Source organism: Carya illinoinensis, chromosome 2 (genome assembly GCF_018687715.1).
Source record: "Carya illinoinensis cultivar Pawnee chromosome 2, C.illinoinensisPawnee_v1, whole genome shotgun sequence".
In the NCBI taxonomy this organism is placed as follows: domain Eukaryota; kingdom Viridiplantae; phylum Streptophyta; class Magnoliopsida; order Fagales; family Juglandaceae; genus Carya; species Carya illinoinensis.
Window position 1 is genome coordinate 32,511,366 of NC_056753.1, and position 18,438 is coordinate 32,529,803.

At 33.2% G+C, this 18,438-nt stretch overlaps 1 protein-coding gene and 2 pseudogenes across 1 annotated transcript; all 3 read left to right on the forward strand.

The window, feature by feature from the left end:
* Positions 1 to 9,401: 9,401 nt before the first annotated feature.
* Positions 9,402 to 10,487, forward strand: LOC122295379 (annotated as a pseudogene).
* A 1,569-nt stretch (positions 10,488 to 12,056) lies between these two features.
* LOC122295386 lies at positions 12,057 to 12,963 on the forward strand (annotated as a pseudogene).
* Positions 12,964 to 15,596: 2,633 nt separating this feature from the next.
* Positions 15,597 to 17,365, forward strand: LOC122295391 (GATA transcription factor 9-like). The gene is made up of 2 exons (XM_043104398.1): positions 15,597 to 15,979; positions 16,619 to 17,365. The coding sequence occupies exons 1-2, from the start codon at positions 15,686 to 15,688 to the stop codon at positions 17,333 to 17,335; spliced, it is 1,011 nt and encodes a 336-aa protein (XP_042960332.1). The 5' UTR covers positions 15,597 to 15,685; the 3' UTR covers positions 17,336 to 17,365.
* Positions 17,366 to 18,438: the final 1,073 nt, after the last annotated feature.

An 18,438-nucleotide genomic window follows, 5' to 3' on the forward strand; every position in this document is an offset into this window, starting at 1 on the left:
AAAAGGCCTAATTACAAATTAACCTTAAAAATATTATAAAAATCATTAAGATTGTTCTCATCTAAAATAATAGTCAACAATAAGCCGTTGTTTTGACAATAGAAAATGCTCTCTATAAGATTTTGGGACTTTTTTCTTTCATACATTATTGCTTTAGATTTTTTCTTTTGTATTGAATGGAACGAGCCTTAATAATTTTTACGCTACTTTCTATAATGCATAGATTTTATAATTAAGCTCTTTCTTGTATATTTTTTGTATACATAAATTTTACTTATTTACATAGATTAATAAAATCTTTTTTACTTATAACAGAAAACAATAATCACAATCTAAATAAGGAAAATATGATTAAAAAAAAAAAGAAGCTCTAATTTCTTTCGCCCAACATTCTCTATTGCCATGGGTTTAGCTTACATCTTGTTAACAATTTATTGGATATGCATCCTGTTTAAAAGTGAATGAATAAGAATGAAAGTTTAATTGAAAAGTCAACTATTTTTTTATTTAAAGAAATATTGTTAATTTATTTTTCAAGCCTGACGAATCCAGTGAATTTTTAATATGGTATAAGTCAAACATTAGTTGGTATAAGTCAACAATTCTAGTTGTTGGTTTTTAACTCAAATAGACACTATTCATTTATTACATTTAAAAAAAAAAACTAAAAACTAAAATGTTTCATGTTGTACATTAATTATATACTAACTGATTCTAGTAAAATAGAAAATCTTATTGTTACTAACTGCCTGAATTGCCCAAAAATTGCATGCTAAAATATTGCCCATAATTTAAATATGCAATAATATGTATTAAAAATATAAAATATGCAAATGGCATCATATTTTTCAACCATTATTGAACACTTATTAGAAAGAAATCAATCTAGAATTATGGATTCTATTCTTTCAGTTATAGCGTGAGGATTGCAAACTCATGAAGAGGCTAGTTTTGTCAAACAGATGATTGGCCACAACGGTAACTGGAAAAAATAGCAAGGAGAGGGTGGTTTGGGGTAAATGGGAGGGGCATTTCGGGGAACATGGAGTAGCTTAAAAAATACAAAAGGGCGTGGGGGGAGGGTTTGCGTGGGACACAGAGGACACCATGATGAGTTTTTTGCATGCGTCTCTCGATTTTAAAGCTCATAGAATTTATTTATTTATTTATTCTCGAAAATTAAAAAATTATATAAGTTTCCATATGAGGATACATCATCACGATCATGGCACTGCTATCCGTGGCATATAACATACCTACATATATGACATGAAAAGATATGAGATGACATGGACATCAAAGAAATTAATTGTGATGTGATGGTGCCTGGTTGGTGCGGGATGTAATAGTGTAGGGACAAAAGGGTGTTTGCAGGCCTTATCGTGGCTCTGGATACTGCTCTCGGATCTCAGAAACTGTTAAAAAGGTACAGAGCGGAGGATATTTCCCTAATTAAGAAATATAATTTTTTAGAAAATAAGAAAGAATATATTACCCAAAATTGTAAATATTACAAGATGAAAATTTAAAATTTAAAATTCTTTTATTTTTAATAATTAACATATCAATACATATAATTATAAATATAAATATATTTTTAATATTATTTTTCTTAAAATGCATAAGAAATTTCCTACAAAGTATGGATTGACAAAATATTAAAAATTTATATGAGTTCCATGCTAATTGAAATTTTTTAACGGTTAAAATTAAATGTTTGAATGTTCACAAAATGTAAATATCTCTTTTTTAATTTAAACCATTCAAAATCCTCAATTTATTATATGGAAAAACCAGTATGTATCGGTATAAAATTATAAATACATATCCATGTCATGCAATGATGCATGTCCATCCGGAACTTAAAACATGCATTACATCGATGGTCTATCACATTGATAAGTTATTAATGGACAAAATAGTCTGGATTGAAGAATTCTCATTGGTGGGGGCAGTAATCAAATACAATTCCTTTTTATTTTTAATATAAATTTTTTTTTTTATTTATTTGTAAGACTTGAGCATACCCTTGGAATTGGTCATGGCCCCACAACTCCATTGAAGATCTTTTTGGTTGCAGACGTGACCCCACCTCCACACACATTTCCTCTTACTTCACATGCCTCATACATGCATGTATTTACGAGGTTCATACTTCACGCACCAATCCAACAATACGTCGACGTGCACATTGCAATTAGAAGTACGTACGTATAAACGAGAAGTCTGAAGAGGAGGCGAGTGATTGCACGGCCACGACAAGCGACTGGGAGAGGGGTCCACCGAGACAAGACATCGACAATAGAACCTGATGAGCTGGAGGATTACGTGGCCAGGACGTTATGATGGTGGGGGCTTCTTCGGTGGGCGATTTAACGTGCCCCCGACTCTGCCCCGGCTCTGTGTGCGTGTTTAAGAAGGCGCACGCCTAACGTGTATTTACGCCGCTAGCTATTTAACTCTAGGATAGGGATCAGGATAGGACAAGATTGACCACGTCTAACGTCCTCCTGGTGCGTAATGCGCACAACCGACACATCAAGCAACCCCATAAGTCTTACACTCGGGAGGGCTTATTTATGGCGGAATCTTTCTATATTTACATTGTGCACGTCGCATCTCTATTCCAATTCAAAAGTATAGCAGGTTAGATCATTAACAATAGTTTATTCATTTTTATTTTTATTTTTATTCTTATTCTTAAATTTAAATAAATTTATCTTAAAATTATTTATATTAACTTATTTATTTTTATAATTTTAAATAATTATAAACAGTAATTATTCATTTTTAAAAATATTTTTTTCTTTCTTCAAATATTATTTTTTTATTTTTTCTCTCTCCTCCCAATTCTCTCGTTTCTTTTTTTTCTTCTCTCTCTTTATTTTTTTTATTATTATTTGATCAAAAAATATATAATCTAATGTAAGAATTTTTTTTCATATTTAAAATCAATTTTCAAAATATATAATTTTATATATGAAGATAAAAAATTCATTATCAATGCTCGCTATGTTAACTTGCATTTATAATAATAATAATAATAATACGCTATCTTGTTTTATTATTGGTTTTTTAATAAATTGGAAAAAAGGTGTTTGAGTTCTAACTTATACAAAAACTCTATATATATTTATTTTTACATATTTTTTATATATTTTATTAATATAATTAATTATATTATTTTTTTAATAATTATTTTAATTAATCACATCAATTAAATATATAAAAATAATTATATATAATAGAACTTGACTTATAATAGTTGCTTAGTATAACTTGTCATTGAATAATAATAAGTCCAGCCCATGAATTATAAAAACCCATGTAAGAATATAATGTTTATAGAGTGAAATGAGATGAGAATTTTTTAAATAATAATAAAATAGTTCATGAATAATAGTGAGTTAGTTTGAGTTAAGTATTTTTTTTATTTTTAGAAATGAGAGAAGACAAGTTGAATAAAAAAGATTATAAAATTAAAATATTGTTAAAATATAATTTCATATTATTATTTTTTATTTGAATATTTGAAAATTCTGAATTATTTTTTATTTTTTGTTTGAAAGTTTGGAAAATTTATACTAATTATTTTGAAAAAGTTGTAATGACTAATTTAAAAATTTTGTATTTGAATTATGTTTAACAATAAGATGAGATGATATGATATGAGAATTTTGGGATGGGATATATTACCAAACAAATCCTTAGAGTGACTTGGGCCTCGTTTGTTTTCACAAACATTCACATCTCATCTCATAGAATCATTACAATTTTTTTAAAATTTTCACACAAAATAAAATAAAAAATTCAAATTTTTCAAAATTTTAAAATAAAAATAAGATTAAAAAAATATATTCTAACGATATTTTATTAAACTTTTAACTTTTATCTCAATATATCTTATTTACCAAAAAAAAAAAAGGGCCTTAAAGTAATGAAGAATGAAATATAAAATGGATAGAGGATAAAATTTCTTGTTTGTTTTCATAAATTATCTCATTTAATCATTACAATATTTTTAAATTTTTATAAAAAAATACAATAAATAATTAAACTATTTCAAAACCCAATAAAAAATTATATCAAAAAATTATGTTTTAACAATATTTTATTCAATTTTTATTTCATATATATATATAAACAAACAAGGCCTAAAAAGAATGGCAATGGCTAAACTAAACTAAAATATCTATATATATATTACAAAATGTTAAGGATAAAGTTGAATGGGTCCAATCTATTGAAAACTCGTCATTAATAATAAGAGAAAAGATAAAGTTAAGAGATAAGACAATAAGATATACGACAAATAAAACTCAATCAATCTAATAAACGAAAAATATCTCTATAAAATAATGAGATCTCTACAAACCGACATGGCTTCTCTACATACGCCACCATGCACAGGAACTCCAAATGATCTATTTCAAAGAAGGCATCATCTTTAACCTCTTAAAATCAACAATTCCTCCATTATATTATTAATAGATACGTGCATGCATGAGATTTTGTAAAATTGCAATTTATGTAAATCAACAAAGTATCATGACTTCTTCAGCCTTATATGTATATTTTTTTATTTTTTCTCCTTCTCCATTTATATTATTGTAGTAGAGAGCTCAAGAAGTCATGATAGTTTGTAAATAAATATGATGGATTTTCCCTCTGCCTTGCTTGTGGACTTAAAATAATAGGATATGGATTTGCCCTCTCCCTCAGTAGAGAGCTTAATCGTACCGTTAAAACCGACAATAGTAAATGTTAGATACGAAAAATCACATGAATTGTGATAGTTCGTTAATCTTTATGTTAGTTTTTAATATGAAGGGTTGAGTAATCAAAAAAGAGGAGAAATACGATCAAAATAATAGGATATATTCATGTTAATGCTGAAAATTGTACAACACGCTGAAACGGAATAAATAGTCATTTATGGCCATTGAGGTGATTTTCAGTCTTCGATAGCGGTTTGACGTTGTGGTACAGTATCTATACGTACATTCATAATAATTAATAAAAAATAAATATATAAAATATAAATTGAAATTAAAACACATAAATTTATATAATTCGACACAAAATCTAACTCTATAAATTCATTTAGAGGATAAATATACTATAATATAAGTATTTTATAGTCTCTCATTTCTCTATATATAATAAAGGTCGAAGACCTATTTTCTGAAAAAGATAATATCTTGAAACTCTCGTTCTAAAGTTGAAGATGATATTTGTGAGCTTGTAATCCCCTCTTGTCTCTCAAATCTCAAATTCCTTCAATTGTACGTAGCATTAGTATTTCTCTAAACAGCCATTTACTCTCTCTATATATAAATATATTAGATCTATTGTTAGTGGGTAAAATATCTCGACCTAAATGGCATCTAAGGTTCAGCTAAAGAGGAAGAATACAAGTTAAACATGTAAGGGAATGGTGACAAAAAATTGATTTCATCACCTACCACTGACAGGGTTGAAGGAAGAGTAATATGGCTTCTCTTGTAATAATGATCTCGGAGACCGCGGACCATGCATGGACTTTCCATTATGTAATAGAGATGATATGCAACTTGAACGAATAACATAAAAATGCAGTCTGAAAGAGTATGCCGTGCCGGCTTTCTATTATGAGAATTTCTCATATGCTTAAATTGGCAAGGGGATTAAAAAACTGCAGTCAACCTGTCTTATGTTCTATGTAGTAGTGCTCATATCGTGTTAGGTGGTAGGTCGTTTTGATGATGGTGTTTTTAGATGGTAAATTTACGGCCCTGCTTTCTCCGCTGAACTCGAGGGCTCTGTTTTACGGATGTTATTTTTCCTTCCATTGATTCTTATATTCTGTACGGATAAAAACTACTATAGTGACAAAAATATTTTATAAAAAATAAATTTATAAACTGATATGACTTTTTGTTACTCGTTAGATTTATTTTATAATACAAATAATTTTACAATCTAATCCTTGATCTAAAAGTACTATAAATGTTATATATTAATTTGGTTAAACTTTTAAAATTTTCAGGATCATAACATTCCACTGAACTTCAAAATCCAACATTTACGGTGGCCCATTCTATTGATTCTGATTTTGTGGTAATCATTTCATTTTTGGGAGTTTCACTCATTTATCAGTATTCAATAACTTAACACTATACTTATACATGATCCAGAAGCACTATAAATATGGATACTAATTTAGTTGAACTTTTAAAATCTTCAGGATCATAACATTCCACCAAACTTTTAAATCCAACATCCACAATAGTCCACTTTATCGACGCTGACTTGGTGGTAATCATTTCATTTTTGGAGGTTTCACTCATTTATCAATATTCAATAATTTAACACTATACCTATACATAGTATCAAAACATTTTAATCTAACCTATTGGTCGCCCCTCCATGACTTTAATTTGTGTGATATAATCTTACTTTTATACCAATTATTAAATACTCAACATTAATCCAAAAGTTTTAAAACTATTAAATATTAATTTGATTAAACTTTTAAAATTCATAATCATAATAGTATAACACATTAACCTACGTTAATTTATAAATTTATTTTGATAAAATTCTGTTATAACTAAGCATTTATCCTCGCATATTGATTGAGGGTGAAAAAGTAACTACGATTTTACGAATGGGCAGTTCACATGTTTTTCCTTGACAATGTGTTTGCGGACCTTGTTATTTTGGTGCAAGACTTTTTCTTCTCTTGGTTAATGGTTTCAAAGCATGAAAAATCGGAAGTGGGCCAATTTCTTGATGGGCGGGCATGTCGGTACGATACATTTAAGTTATTTAACATATGGGAAGAGGGAATCTGCGTAGAGCCATCAGCCATCGAGCTAGAAAAAGATCAATGAGGAAAACGTGCTAATACCAATGAGAAATTATCTTTGTATAAATATCGTATAATTATTTTTAAAAAAATAAATAAATGTAAGACTCAATTATTACACTCGCATTTCATTTTTATTATACTATATTAATAAAAGGTCATATCAATATAATGAAATCGTGGAACTAAGGCCTGGTTTGGATGCCCTGTATCTCATCTAAATTTTAAGACATGTTTTATTTGTTTATGCAAAATGCATAATATAAAGTTTTATGATTTTTCAACCACTATAATTACTGTACAACATAAAACAATAAAAAGACTTTCAACGGTTAAAAACACCATCTTTTTCGGTGCTTCACGCATCCTCTCTTTTATTTTTCCAATCCCATATATATGATAAAAAGTTTCGAATTTCCCATATATGAAAAAATAAATAGGTAATAAAAAGTTTCGTGAGGTGTCCTTATATTCTCTCGTATCTCTTAAATCATTTCTATCCATGTATGTAATATCTATGAACTAGTTTATTAGGGTTTTTTGGTCCGATTCGGCCAATCACTTGTATAAAGCCTTTTGGCCTATGGTTGAAATTGCATTGGTTCGTATTCTTGCGGAAGGAGATCTCTCGCTTGCTTATATCCAATCCCAGTTAGTGAAATCTGAGATCTAACACAATAGTTTTTTTTTTTATTATTATTAGATATGCATTTAGGAGTTTTTAACAAATTAACCCACCCGTGAGTAATCCAAGTGGTAAGGGCTAACTTGTGTACATGACCCCCATGTCATAGGTTCAATTCTCCTTGAGATCAAACTATTGTGTTAGATCTAGGGAGGTTATGGCGGTTGAAGTGAGTTACAAATACTGATTGCCATATCTATTTAATGAGATTGAAGAGATTAAAATGTGTAATATATATCACTTTATCCGCCATATCATCCACGCCATACTTGTATGGGGTTTTTTTTTTGCTTCGTTTAGAATTCCTTTGTGTGGTATTGTAACTCAAATAGTTTTGAAAAGCGGACATGTCATATTGTTAATAAATAAATAAAAATTATATTTTTAAGTTAGTGTATATAACACATACTAAAATTTTTATATGACATCATTTAATTTCAAAAATAAATTCTAAATTTTAAAAATTAAAAATTAATATTTAAGTGATATGTATATCATGCTCTAACCACCTACTTGAAAATAGAATTAATCACTAATATAATTATGTTTTGTTATTTTAAAATATGAAAATATCGTGTCTTTTTTTAAGAATAATGATAGTCTTATGATCCTCCTATTACTTTTTTACTAATTCTTTTATTTTTTTAATTTTTGTTATTTAATAGTTAACAAAGTGACTATTAGTAAAGTTGTATAATTTTTTAATTTTTCTATTGATTAAGGATGTTAAAAAAATACTTAAAAAATAATAATAAAATAATAATGCTATATATCACACTCTCATCTTACTTTCATCTCATTAAGTAAAATGCGATACATTCATCACTATTGGATGCTAAAGAAGTATATAATTATAATAAATGATCATTCAATAGTAATAAATATGTCACATCTTACTTAATGAAATAAAAGTATGATGTGAGTGTGGTGTATAAAATTTTCTTTTCTTAAACACAGAGAGTATTTCTCCATCCGTCTCCGCTAGGCCCAAATCTTAGAGAAATCCATGACATTGGGCCTCATCAATTAGGCAATTTTTGAATTTTCATACTTTCCATTCTCTAGGGGCACTAGCATTTCTTTCCACCGAATAGCGTTTCCCTTCTCTCCTTTCTTTACTCATTGACACCAGCAGCAAATTGGAGCAATTTGCCTTGATCGGCGTAACGCAGTGTTTCGTCCACACTATCATTGTTTTCACAAGGTGTGCTTATATTTTCTTGTATCTTTTAAATCATTTCTATACATGTATGTAATATCTAGGAACTAGTTTATTAGGGTTTTTCGGTCCGATTCGGCTGATCACTTGTATAAACCCTTTTGGCCTATAGTTGAAATTGTATTGGTTCATTTTCTTGCGGAAGGTGATCACCCGCTTGCTTATATCCAATCCCAGTTAGTGAAATTCAAAATCTAACACAATAGCTTTTTTTTTCTTTTCCTGATGATCAAATCTGCATTTAGCAGTTTTTAACAAATTAACCCACCGGTGCGTAGTCCAAGTGGTAAGGGCTAACTTGTGTGCATGAGCCCCATGTCACAGGTTTAATTCTCCTTGGGATCAAACTGCGATTTAAATGGGAGGTTATGGCGGCGAGTTGTTGTGTTAGCCTCTTCGGGAGTTTAGATTCTATGGGTGAGGCCTAAGGGCTCTGCCTTGGGTGGTTCCCCGTTATTAAAAAAAAAAAAAAGTTTTAACAAATTATACCTTATTTTAAAGTTTTAGCAAAACATTGGGTATGTTAAAAAATTTTAGATCATCTATTTTTTATGAGGATTTGGATTATTTTGCAAACAGTTGAAGGATGGATAGAGATACTAAATCTAGTGACCCTTGTTCTTGAAGCAGTGGATAATCATAGAAAAATGCTTTCACAAAAGATTGAAACTGGTCATCAAGATGTGGTGCACGATGTTGCTATGGACTACTAGGTAAGCGTGTTGCCACGGTCTCGTCCGACCATTCCATTAAGATTATTGGGGTCAGTAATACACAACCTCTCAACATCTGGCAACCTTAACCGGCCGTCAAGGACCTGTTTGGCAGGTAGCCTAGGCTCACCCAAAATTCTGGTCTTTACTTGCTTCATGTTCTTATGATGGGCGTGTGACAATATGGAAGGAAGGTAACCATAACGAGTAGATCCAAGCCCATGTCTCTGATGACCACATGTCTTCTATCAATTCTATTGCTTGGGCACCTCATGAAGTGGGTCTTTGTTTAGCATGTGGTTCCTTTAATGGAAACATCTCTGTTTTCATTGCAAGACCAAATGATGGTTGGGACACCGCAAGGATAGACCAAGCTCACCTAGTTGCTGTAACTTCTGTCTCATGGGCTCCCTTGACGGCACTGGTGCTCTTGTTGGTTCAGGCTTGCTTGATCCTATTTAGAAATTCTACTCTGGTGTTTGTGATAATACTGTGAAGGTGTGGAAGCTCTATAATGGGAATTGGAAGATGGATTGTTTTCCAGCTCTTCAGATGCATACAAATTGGGTTCATGATGTCGCTTGGGCACCCAACTTGGAATTTCCAAAATCTACAATTGCTAGCACCTCATAGGATGGAAAAGTCATCATATGGATTGTGGCCAAAGAGGGGGGTCAATGGGAAGGCAAGGTTTTGAATGATTTTAAAGGGAGATTTAATGGTAGAGATGATAATTTTGAATTTGAGATGAAAGTTTAAAATATTATTTTTAGTATTATTATTGTTTTGAGATTTGAAAATATTAAATTGTTTATTATATTTTGTGTAGAGATTTGAGAAAGTTGTAATGATGAGATGAGAATTCTCATTTACCAAACCTGCTCTAAGACTCCTGTCTGGAGGGTCTCCTGGTCGCTGACCGGAAACATATTGGCTGTGGCTGATGGAAACAACAGTGTGACATTGTGGAAGGAGGCGGTAGATGGGGAATGGCAACATGTGACTACAGTTGTGCCGTAATCCATATTCTGATACCTATGCGCTCAAAAGTAGTGGATTTCATTCTGAATGTTTTTCTCTTACATGTAGTAGGTATTTTTGTTTCTTTACATTATGATATATGTTAGAACTTTTGCTACATTGTTCAATGTTTTACTTATATGCATTTGGAAAAAAAAAACATTGTTGAAAGTTTCAAACTGTGATATTTGATAAATAAAAAAAAAAACCCTAGGCTCTCAAGATTGAAGTGTGGCCTCTAGTTTGTTGGGAACTCTCTTGAAATTAGTAATGGTGGATTTCTAATGTTGGTTTCAAATTTTCTTTCAATTTGTCAGCAATGTTTTTACATAATCTATATTGATGACTGCAGCTTTCTACTGGTTAGTATATATATATAAATACATAAAAACAATCATTCTAATATTTTATATGATCACTTATATAAAAAAAATATTTTATATGATTAGGCATACCTACTCGTGGATAGCTCAAGTGGTAAGGGTGAACTTGTGTGCATGAGCCCCATTTCCTAAGTTCCATTTTTCATGTGATCAAACTGCAATTTAAGTGGGAGACCATGGTGATAGGTTGTTGTGCTAGTCTTCCCAGTAGTTTAGGTTCCATGGGTTAGTGAATCATAATTATTATTATTTTTTTAAAAAGAAGAAGAAGAAATTATATGATTCGACAGAGAAACCACCCTGATTCCCAATCCCCCATTCACCCTTTGTCACTTTAGTTAAACCTTGTAAGTGCTTTCGGTATGATTCAGCCTATGATGACTGTCCTATGTGTTGAGAACAATTAGCACACACTATTTTTTAGGCTTTAGCATTGTTAGGAAAAAAGCTGTTTTTTATTTTTTTAAGCAATCAAATATATCATTTAAATAAGGGAAACGAGATAGATGACGAGGGAGTGGGGTTTTTCAACAAATACCCCTTTACAACAATCACTACTCAAGGGAAAATTTTATACAACAGATATGCATTTAAGAGTTTTTAACAAATCAACCTACCTGTGGGTAGTCCAAGTGGTAAGGGCTAACTTGTGTGCTGAGTCCCATGTCATGGGTTCAATTCCCATTGGGATCAAATTGCGATTTAAATGAGAGGTTATAGCGGTGGGTTGATGTGTTAGTCTATCTGGGGGTTTAGATTTCATGGGTGAGGCCTAAGGGCTCTATCTTGGGGTGGTTTCCCATCATTAAAAAAAAAAAAGTTTTAACAAATTATACCCTATTTTAAATATTTTTTTAATTATAGCTGAGAAAATATTGGAAATATAAGAGAAATTGAAACTATGAGATAGCAAGCTTCGCATGTTTATAATTTGGTAGCTTAGAAACAAGTGATAGCTCATGAACAGTTAGTCATCGACCTTTTGAATTTTCATTTGTTTATATAGAGATACTTCACCTTTCTTTTTCCTTGTACATTAGAAGCAGCAAAATATTGGGTATGTTAAAAAATTTTAGATCATCTATTTTTTATGAGGATTTGGATTATTTTGCAAACAGTTGAAGGATGGATAGAGATACTAAATCCAGTGACCCTTGTTCTTGAAGCAATGGATAATCACAGAAAAATGCCTTCACAAAAAATTGAAACCGGTCATCAAGATGTGGTGCACGATGTTGCTATGGACTACTATGGTAAGCATGTTGTTGCGACCTCGTCTGACCTTTCCATTCAGATTATTGGGGTCAGTAATACAACCTCTCAACAGCTGGCAACCTTAACCGGCCATCAAGGACCTGTTTGGCAAGTAGTCTGGGCTCACCCAAAATTCGAATCTTTACTTGTTTTATGTTCTTATGATGGGCATGTGACAATATGGAAGGAAGGTAACCAGAACGAGTGGATCCAAGCCCATGTCTTTGATGACCACAAGTCTTTTGTCAATTTTATTGCTTGGGCACCTCATAAAGTGGGTCTTTGTCTAGCATGTGGTTCCCCTGATGGAAACATCTCGGTTTTCACTGCAAGACCAGATGGTGGTTGGGACACCGCAAGGATAGACCAAGCTCACCCAGTTGGTGTAACTTCTGTCTCATGGGCTCCCTCAACGGCGCCTAGTGCTCTTGTTGGTTCCGGCTTGCTTGATCCTGTTCAAAAACTCTGCTTTGGTGGTTGTCATAATACCGTGAAGGTGTGGAAGTTCTATAATGGGAATTGGAAGATGGATTGCTTTCCAGCTCTTCATATGCATATAAATTGGGTTCGTGAGGTCGCTTGGACACCCAACTTGGGACTTCTATAATCTACAATTGCAAGCACCTCACAGGATGGCAAAGTCATCATATGGACTGTGGCTAAGGAGGGGGATCAATGGGAAGGCAAGGTTTTGAATGATTTTAAGACTCCTATTTGGAGGGTCTCTTAGTCGCTGACAGGAAACATATTGGTCGTGACTGATGGAAACAATAATGTGACATTGTGGAAGGAGGTGGTAGATGGGGGAATGGCAATAGGTGACTATAGTTGAGCCATAATCTATATTCTGATACCTATGCACTCAAAAGTAATGGATTCCATTCTCAATATTTTTCTTTTACATACAATATGTATTTTTGTTTCTTTACATTATGATATATGTTAGAACTTTTGTTGGCATTGTTCAATGTTTTACTTATATGCATTTGAAAAAAAAAAAAAACATTGTTGAAAGTTTCAAACTGTGACATTTGATAAAAAAGCCTAGGCTCTTAGGATTGAAGCGTGGCTTCTAGTTTGTTGGGAACTCTGTTGAAATTAGTAATGGTGGATTTCTAATGTCGGTTTCAAATTTTCTTTCAATTTGTAAGCAATGTTTTCACATAATCTATATTGATGACTGCAACTTTCTGTTGGTTAATATATAAATATATAAAAGCATTCATTCTAATATTTTATATGATCACTTATAAAAAAAATATTTTATATGATTAGGCATACCCACCTGTGGATATCTCAAGTGGTAAGGACGAACTTGTGTGCATGAGCCCCATTTCATAAATTTGATTTTTCTTGTGATCAAATTGTGATTTAAGTGGGAGACCATGGTTATGGGTTGTTGTGATAATCTTTCCCGTAGTTTAGGTTCCATAGGTGAATGAATCCTAAAATCTTTTTGTTTTAAAAAGAAGAAGAAATTATATGATTCGGCAGAAAAACCACCCTGACTCCCAATACCCCATTCACCCTTTGTCACTTTAGTTATAACTTATAAGTTCTTCTGGTATCATATATAAATATATGATTCAACCTATGATGACAGTCCAATGTGTTGACAACAATTAGCACACTATTTTTTAGGCGTTAGCGTCGTTAGGAAACTAGCTCTCTCTCTGTCTCTCCTCTTAAGCAGTCAAATATATCATTTAGATAAGGGAAAAGATATATATGACGATAGAGTGAAGGTTTTTAACAAATACTCTATTATAACAATCACTACGCAAAATTGAAAAGAATACAAAAAGAATAGAAAAACGGTTTTGAGGACCAAATATTTGATCTTCACTCACACTCTTTAAAGATGGTGCCGTTTTAAGTGACCCTTTTTTTGTTTATTATTTCTTTGAATAATAATTACATTAATTCATCGCAAATAATGGGAAATTCGATCCTCAAACACGGAGGAAAAACCTGCACGTGCGTGATCTTGGAATATGAAGTTGCATGGATTTGTCCAATTCCATCATGGACTCGATCCGTGGCCCAAAATAAATATAAGGTGAGTTAAGAGTTATTTATTTATTTTTTAAGAAGGTTGGGTGCCATCCTCCTAACTTCGCTTGCACGTGCTATCACGTTGGTTTTAGACATGCTGGGCACGACGCACGTCACGCACGTGTGAGGGGGCACAAAAGGAAAGTGGCCAAACGGTCAATGGATTCGTGCCACGTGGAATTGACAAGCCCAATGGGCAATAATGGGTTTGCATTTGTACCGAACATTGAAGAAATCTCACATGCATCGCTGACACCACCTCCAGCTTTGTCACGTGGTCTTGGACTCCTCCTTCCGCCCAAAAAAATAAAAAATAAAATAGAATATTAATTTTAAAGCAAATAAAGTAAACTAAAAGAGGAAAAACAAAAGGAGAAATAAATGATTTAAGCGAATTTACCATATTGCAAAGAATTTCACGGTCACAGTTAACTGTAATCAATTATTAGAAGTGTTAATTTTACATGGGGATCGGTGTGACTAAATAACGATTTACGTTGGCCTTTTTTTATTTAAAAAATAGATTCTACTCCGTAGGTAAGGATAAAAAGTGAAAATCATGGGATGCAGCCACGTGGATAACATCATGCCCGTTCTTTTTCTGATTTAGTTGAGCTGTAAACATCGTGCTTAAACGTGGGTGGCCAATATAATAAGAGGTAATGATGGGGCAATAGGGGTAGAAAGTAGGATTAATTAGGCTTCAAATATAGAAATTTCAGACGGAGATATTTTTTAATAATGAGAAAGCACAGGCCCCGAGCCAAAAATTAAAATAAATAAATAGGAGCAGAGGAATCCGGCTGTAATGCTGGACATTATTGGAGGAGTCACAGCGACAAAACCTGCATGCAGGAGGTCGATTCTTAAGGGGTAAATATTGAACATTCATACGTTCTTTCTTTAATCTTAACTAATTAATTAAGATTAAAGAAAATCAGTAGGATGAAAATCTTAATAATCTAAGATATATAAATAAAAAACCTCTAAAGTTCTTTCTTATTAAAAACATTAGCATATAAAAAATGAAACCGGACCGTTCTATGATTCTGTCCTAATTATTTGAACACCCTTTGGAATCAAATCTAAATAGGTGTATAAAATGCAGAGGACAGACGTCATTGCCAATAAATTCATAAAAAGTATAAGTATGCATGGTAATTCAAATAATTTAGTTTGGAAGTATATATATATAGTTTTTCATGAGAAAAAAACAGTTAAATTGATTTAATTAATAATAATAATAACTTTACAGACCCTGCAAGTCACCTCTCCATTATTTATTTAATTCGTACTTCTCTGCAGCTGCATGTAAGAAGATGCTCCAATTTTATCGAATTTACACTCATACCCCTCTCTTTCCTCCTCAAAACCCCACCACCTGAGTTCTCGCTTTCTCAGACACGACCTCTCAGACACAAATATCTCTCTCTCTCTCTCTCTCTCTCTCTCTCTCTCTCTCTCTCTCTCTCTCTCTCTCTCTCTCTCATACAAATACTTACAGCGATGGAAGTGCCAGAGCTATTTATGGGAGGCTGCTTCAGCGCGGGAGCCTCCCCATTGTCGTCGGAAAAACAGAAGCCAGGAGACCCCTTCACCGTTGACGACCTCCTGGACTTTTCCAACGAAGACGCCGTGATGACCGACGGTCTCTTTGACAATGTCGCTGGAAATTCTAACGATTCTTCCATCGTAACCGCTGTCGACAGCTGCAATTCAGCTAATGGACCTCAGTTCTTCGGCAACATTAGCTCCCGGAGTTTTGGCGATTCTCAGTTCTCCAGCGAACTCTGCGTTCCGGTAATTCATCGCGTCACGTAGTAGAACAAAATTGAATTATTCTAACAGTCCTAGCGCTCTTCCGTTTTTTAGTTCACGTGCTTAAGCTTTCAACCAAATTGATCAGAGTTAACTCCACTATTTTCCCGCAGATTGTTCTGCTAAACTCAAAATAATTTTCTGAAACTTCATATTAATTTATTCATAATTTGTTGCTTTGCCATCGTTGCGGTTCTAGTATTCAGTTTCCAAAGGTCAAGAATGCGTTTCCAAAGTGGAATTTCTATTATTTTAAAAAAGTTCTATTATTATTAATCATACCGAGAGGGTCGTTTTATCCGAATAAATTACAGCATTATTCTGCAAAATGATTTCCTGGTAATATTCGTTTAACAAAAAAAGATAAAAAAAAAAAAAGTAGTTGCAATGGTGCATTGTTCTAGAAAATTTCCGTAAATACACAGAACAGCCATAGTCATCATTTCTTCCATTTTTATTTCCATGATCATTCTGTGAATTTGGTCTGTATTGCATTCTCGTTCAAGCAAAATTCGGTAATTTTGTGCGTGAAGTGCATCAGATTGTTCATGTACGAATCAAGTTTGTTATTCTTATAATGGATATTAATTTCGGTTTTGGTTGCTTTTTGTATTATTACAGCACGACGAGTTGGCAGAGCTGGAATGGCTATCGAACTTTGTGGAGGACTCATTCTCTGCCCAACAAGACCTCCAAGCCTTCCACTTCCTTTCAGGTCTCACTACCATCACCACGAAACCTCAGACCCCCGAAGCTTCCTCCACCTCCGAAACGCTTCCTCCCCGAACCGCCCCCTTTTTCCAGCCCGAAACTCCACTCCCCGGTAAGGCGCGAAGCAAGCGCTCACGCGCACCCCCTTGTGACTGGTCCACGCGCCTTCTCCACCTCGCCAACCCATCCGAACTTGACACGCCAAACCAAAAACCACCATCCCTAGATTCCCCACCTCCCAAGACGACGCCGTCTAAAAAGGAGAGCAACAAACAAAACGACTCGGACTTCTATTCGGGACGCAAGTGTCTACACTGTGCGTCTGAAAAGACCCCGCAGTGGCGGACTGGGCCCATGGGCCCCAAAACCCTCTGTAACGCTTGTGGAGTCCGCTACAAATCGGGTCGATTAGTGCCGGAGTATCGGCCCGCCGCCAGTCCAACATTTATTTCGGCAAAGCACTCCAATTCGCATCGGAAGGTATTGGAATTGAGGAGGCAGAAAGAGTTACAAAGAGCTCAGCACCAACAGTTTTTTAGCCGAAGTTCAATTTTTGGTGTACCCAACGGTGGTGATGATTACTTGATCCATCATCATAGTGGGCCTGATTTTAGACATTTGATCTAAAGTGGTTAATTTAATTTTTACTACTTTGAACTCCTAGTTTTTTTTTTAGCCAAGAGAAAAAAAAATATATAATAAGAAAATAAAAAAATTGGGGGAGGGGGGAAGAAAAAGGTTCATTTCGTTGTAGACTTCAAACCCGTATTTGAATTTGCTTATTTGGAAGAATTTTGACAAGTTCCCAATCAAATAATTCCTTCCTCCGAGGTATAATGTTTTTTTTTTTTTTTACACATCTGTAAATGTTACTTATAAAAGAAGGAAGAAAAAGGAAACAGAAAATAGTAATGGAAAATGCTGCTTTAAGGCTGTTTAACAATCATAGCTCACGAGGATGCTTTAATCATGAATGAAAGGACCAAACGCTGGGGTGATGGAAGGAAACAAACGAAATCGGGCAGAGGGAAGAGCATGGGTTTCAGTGCCCATAATATCGAGTTGGATTTTTTGCATTTTAGGTAACTCAATTCAATCATAAATCGTCTGCTGTACGTACCATCTACCTGGAAGTGCGTTAAATAATATTCATGGCCCCAACATGAGGGGAGAGATCGAGTAAGAAAGAGAGCCAATTAAATATATATATATATATATATATATATATTTTTAAAAGAAAAAAAAGGTAAATAGTATAGGGTCATGTGATGTGGGGGAGTGATAAATAAAGAAAAGGGATTTAATTAATTGGATTAATATTTTGAGGGGTGACATGGTCACAAAACTGTCCACCCATTCCTAGACATTTGATATTCCATGGGGTCCACTCTTATATTATGTAGTTACCTAGTCAATTCGATTCTATCCTTTCTCAATCAAACGAGGGCGATCATATATAGTCAGTCAATTTCTATATTATTGCAAAATCTGCAAGTTTTAGTACTATTGTTTCTATGCTTGTATGGTTTTGCAATCTCTTCATTTTAGGTTGTTGATTTTCCTTGCTCAAAATGGATTCTAATGGTTTATGCCTTTTTTCAGGTCTTACGAGAAATGGCAGCTTTTCCATTGGATTTTGTTAAAAAAGGAAATTAATTACTTATTCTAAAATTGAAAAGAGACGAAAATATTTAAGAAAAATAAAAGGAGTTGATCGTGGATTTTTTTTG

What these genes read in the sequence shown, in the direction of transcription:
- LOC122295391 (XM_043104398.1), top strand. Translation starts at nt 15,686, where the DNA reads ATGGAAGTGCCAGAGCTATTTATGGGAGGCTGCTTCAGCGCGGGAGCC. An exon ending in CCAGCGAACTCTGCGTTCCG is followed by an intron (nt 15,980 to 16,618) that starts GTAATTCATCGC and finishes GTATTATTACAG; the next exon opens with CACGACGAGTTGGCAGAGCT.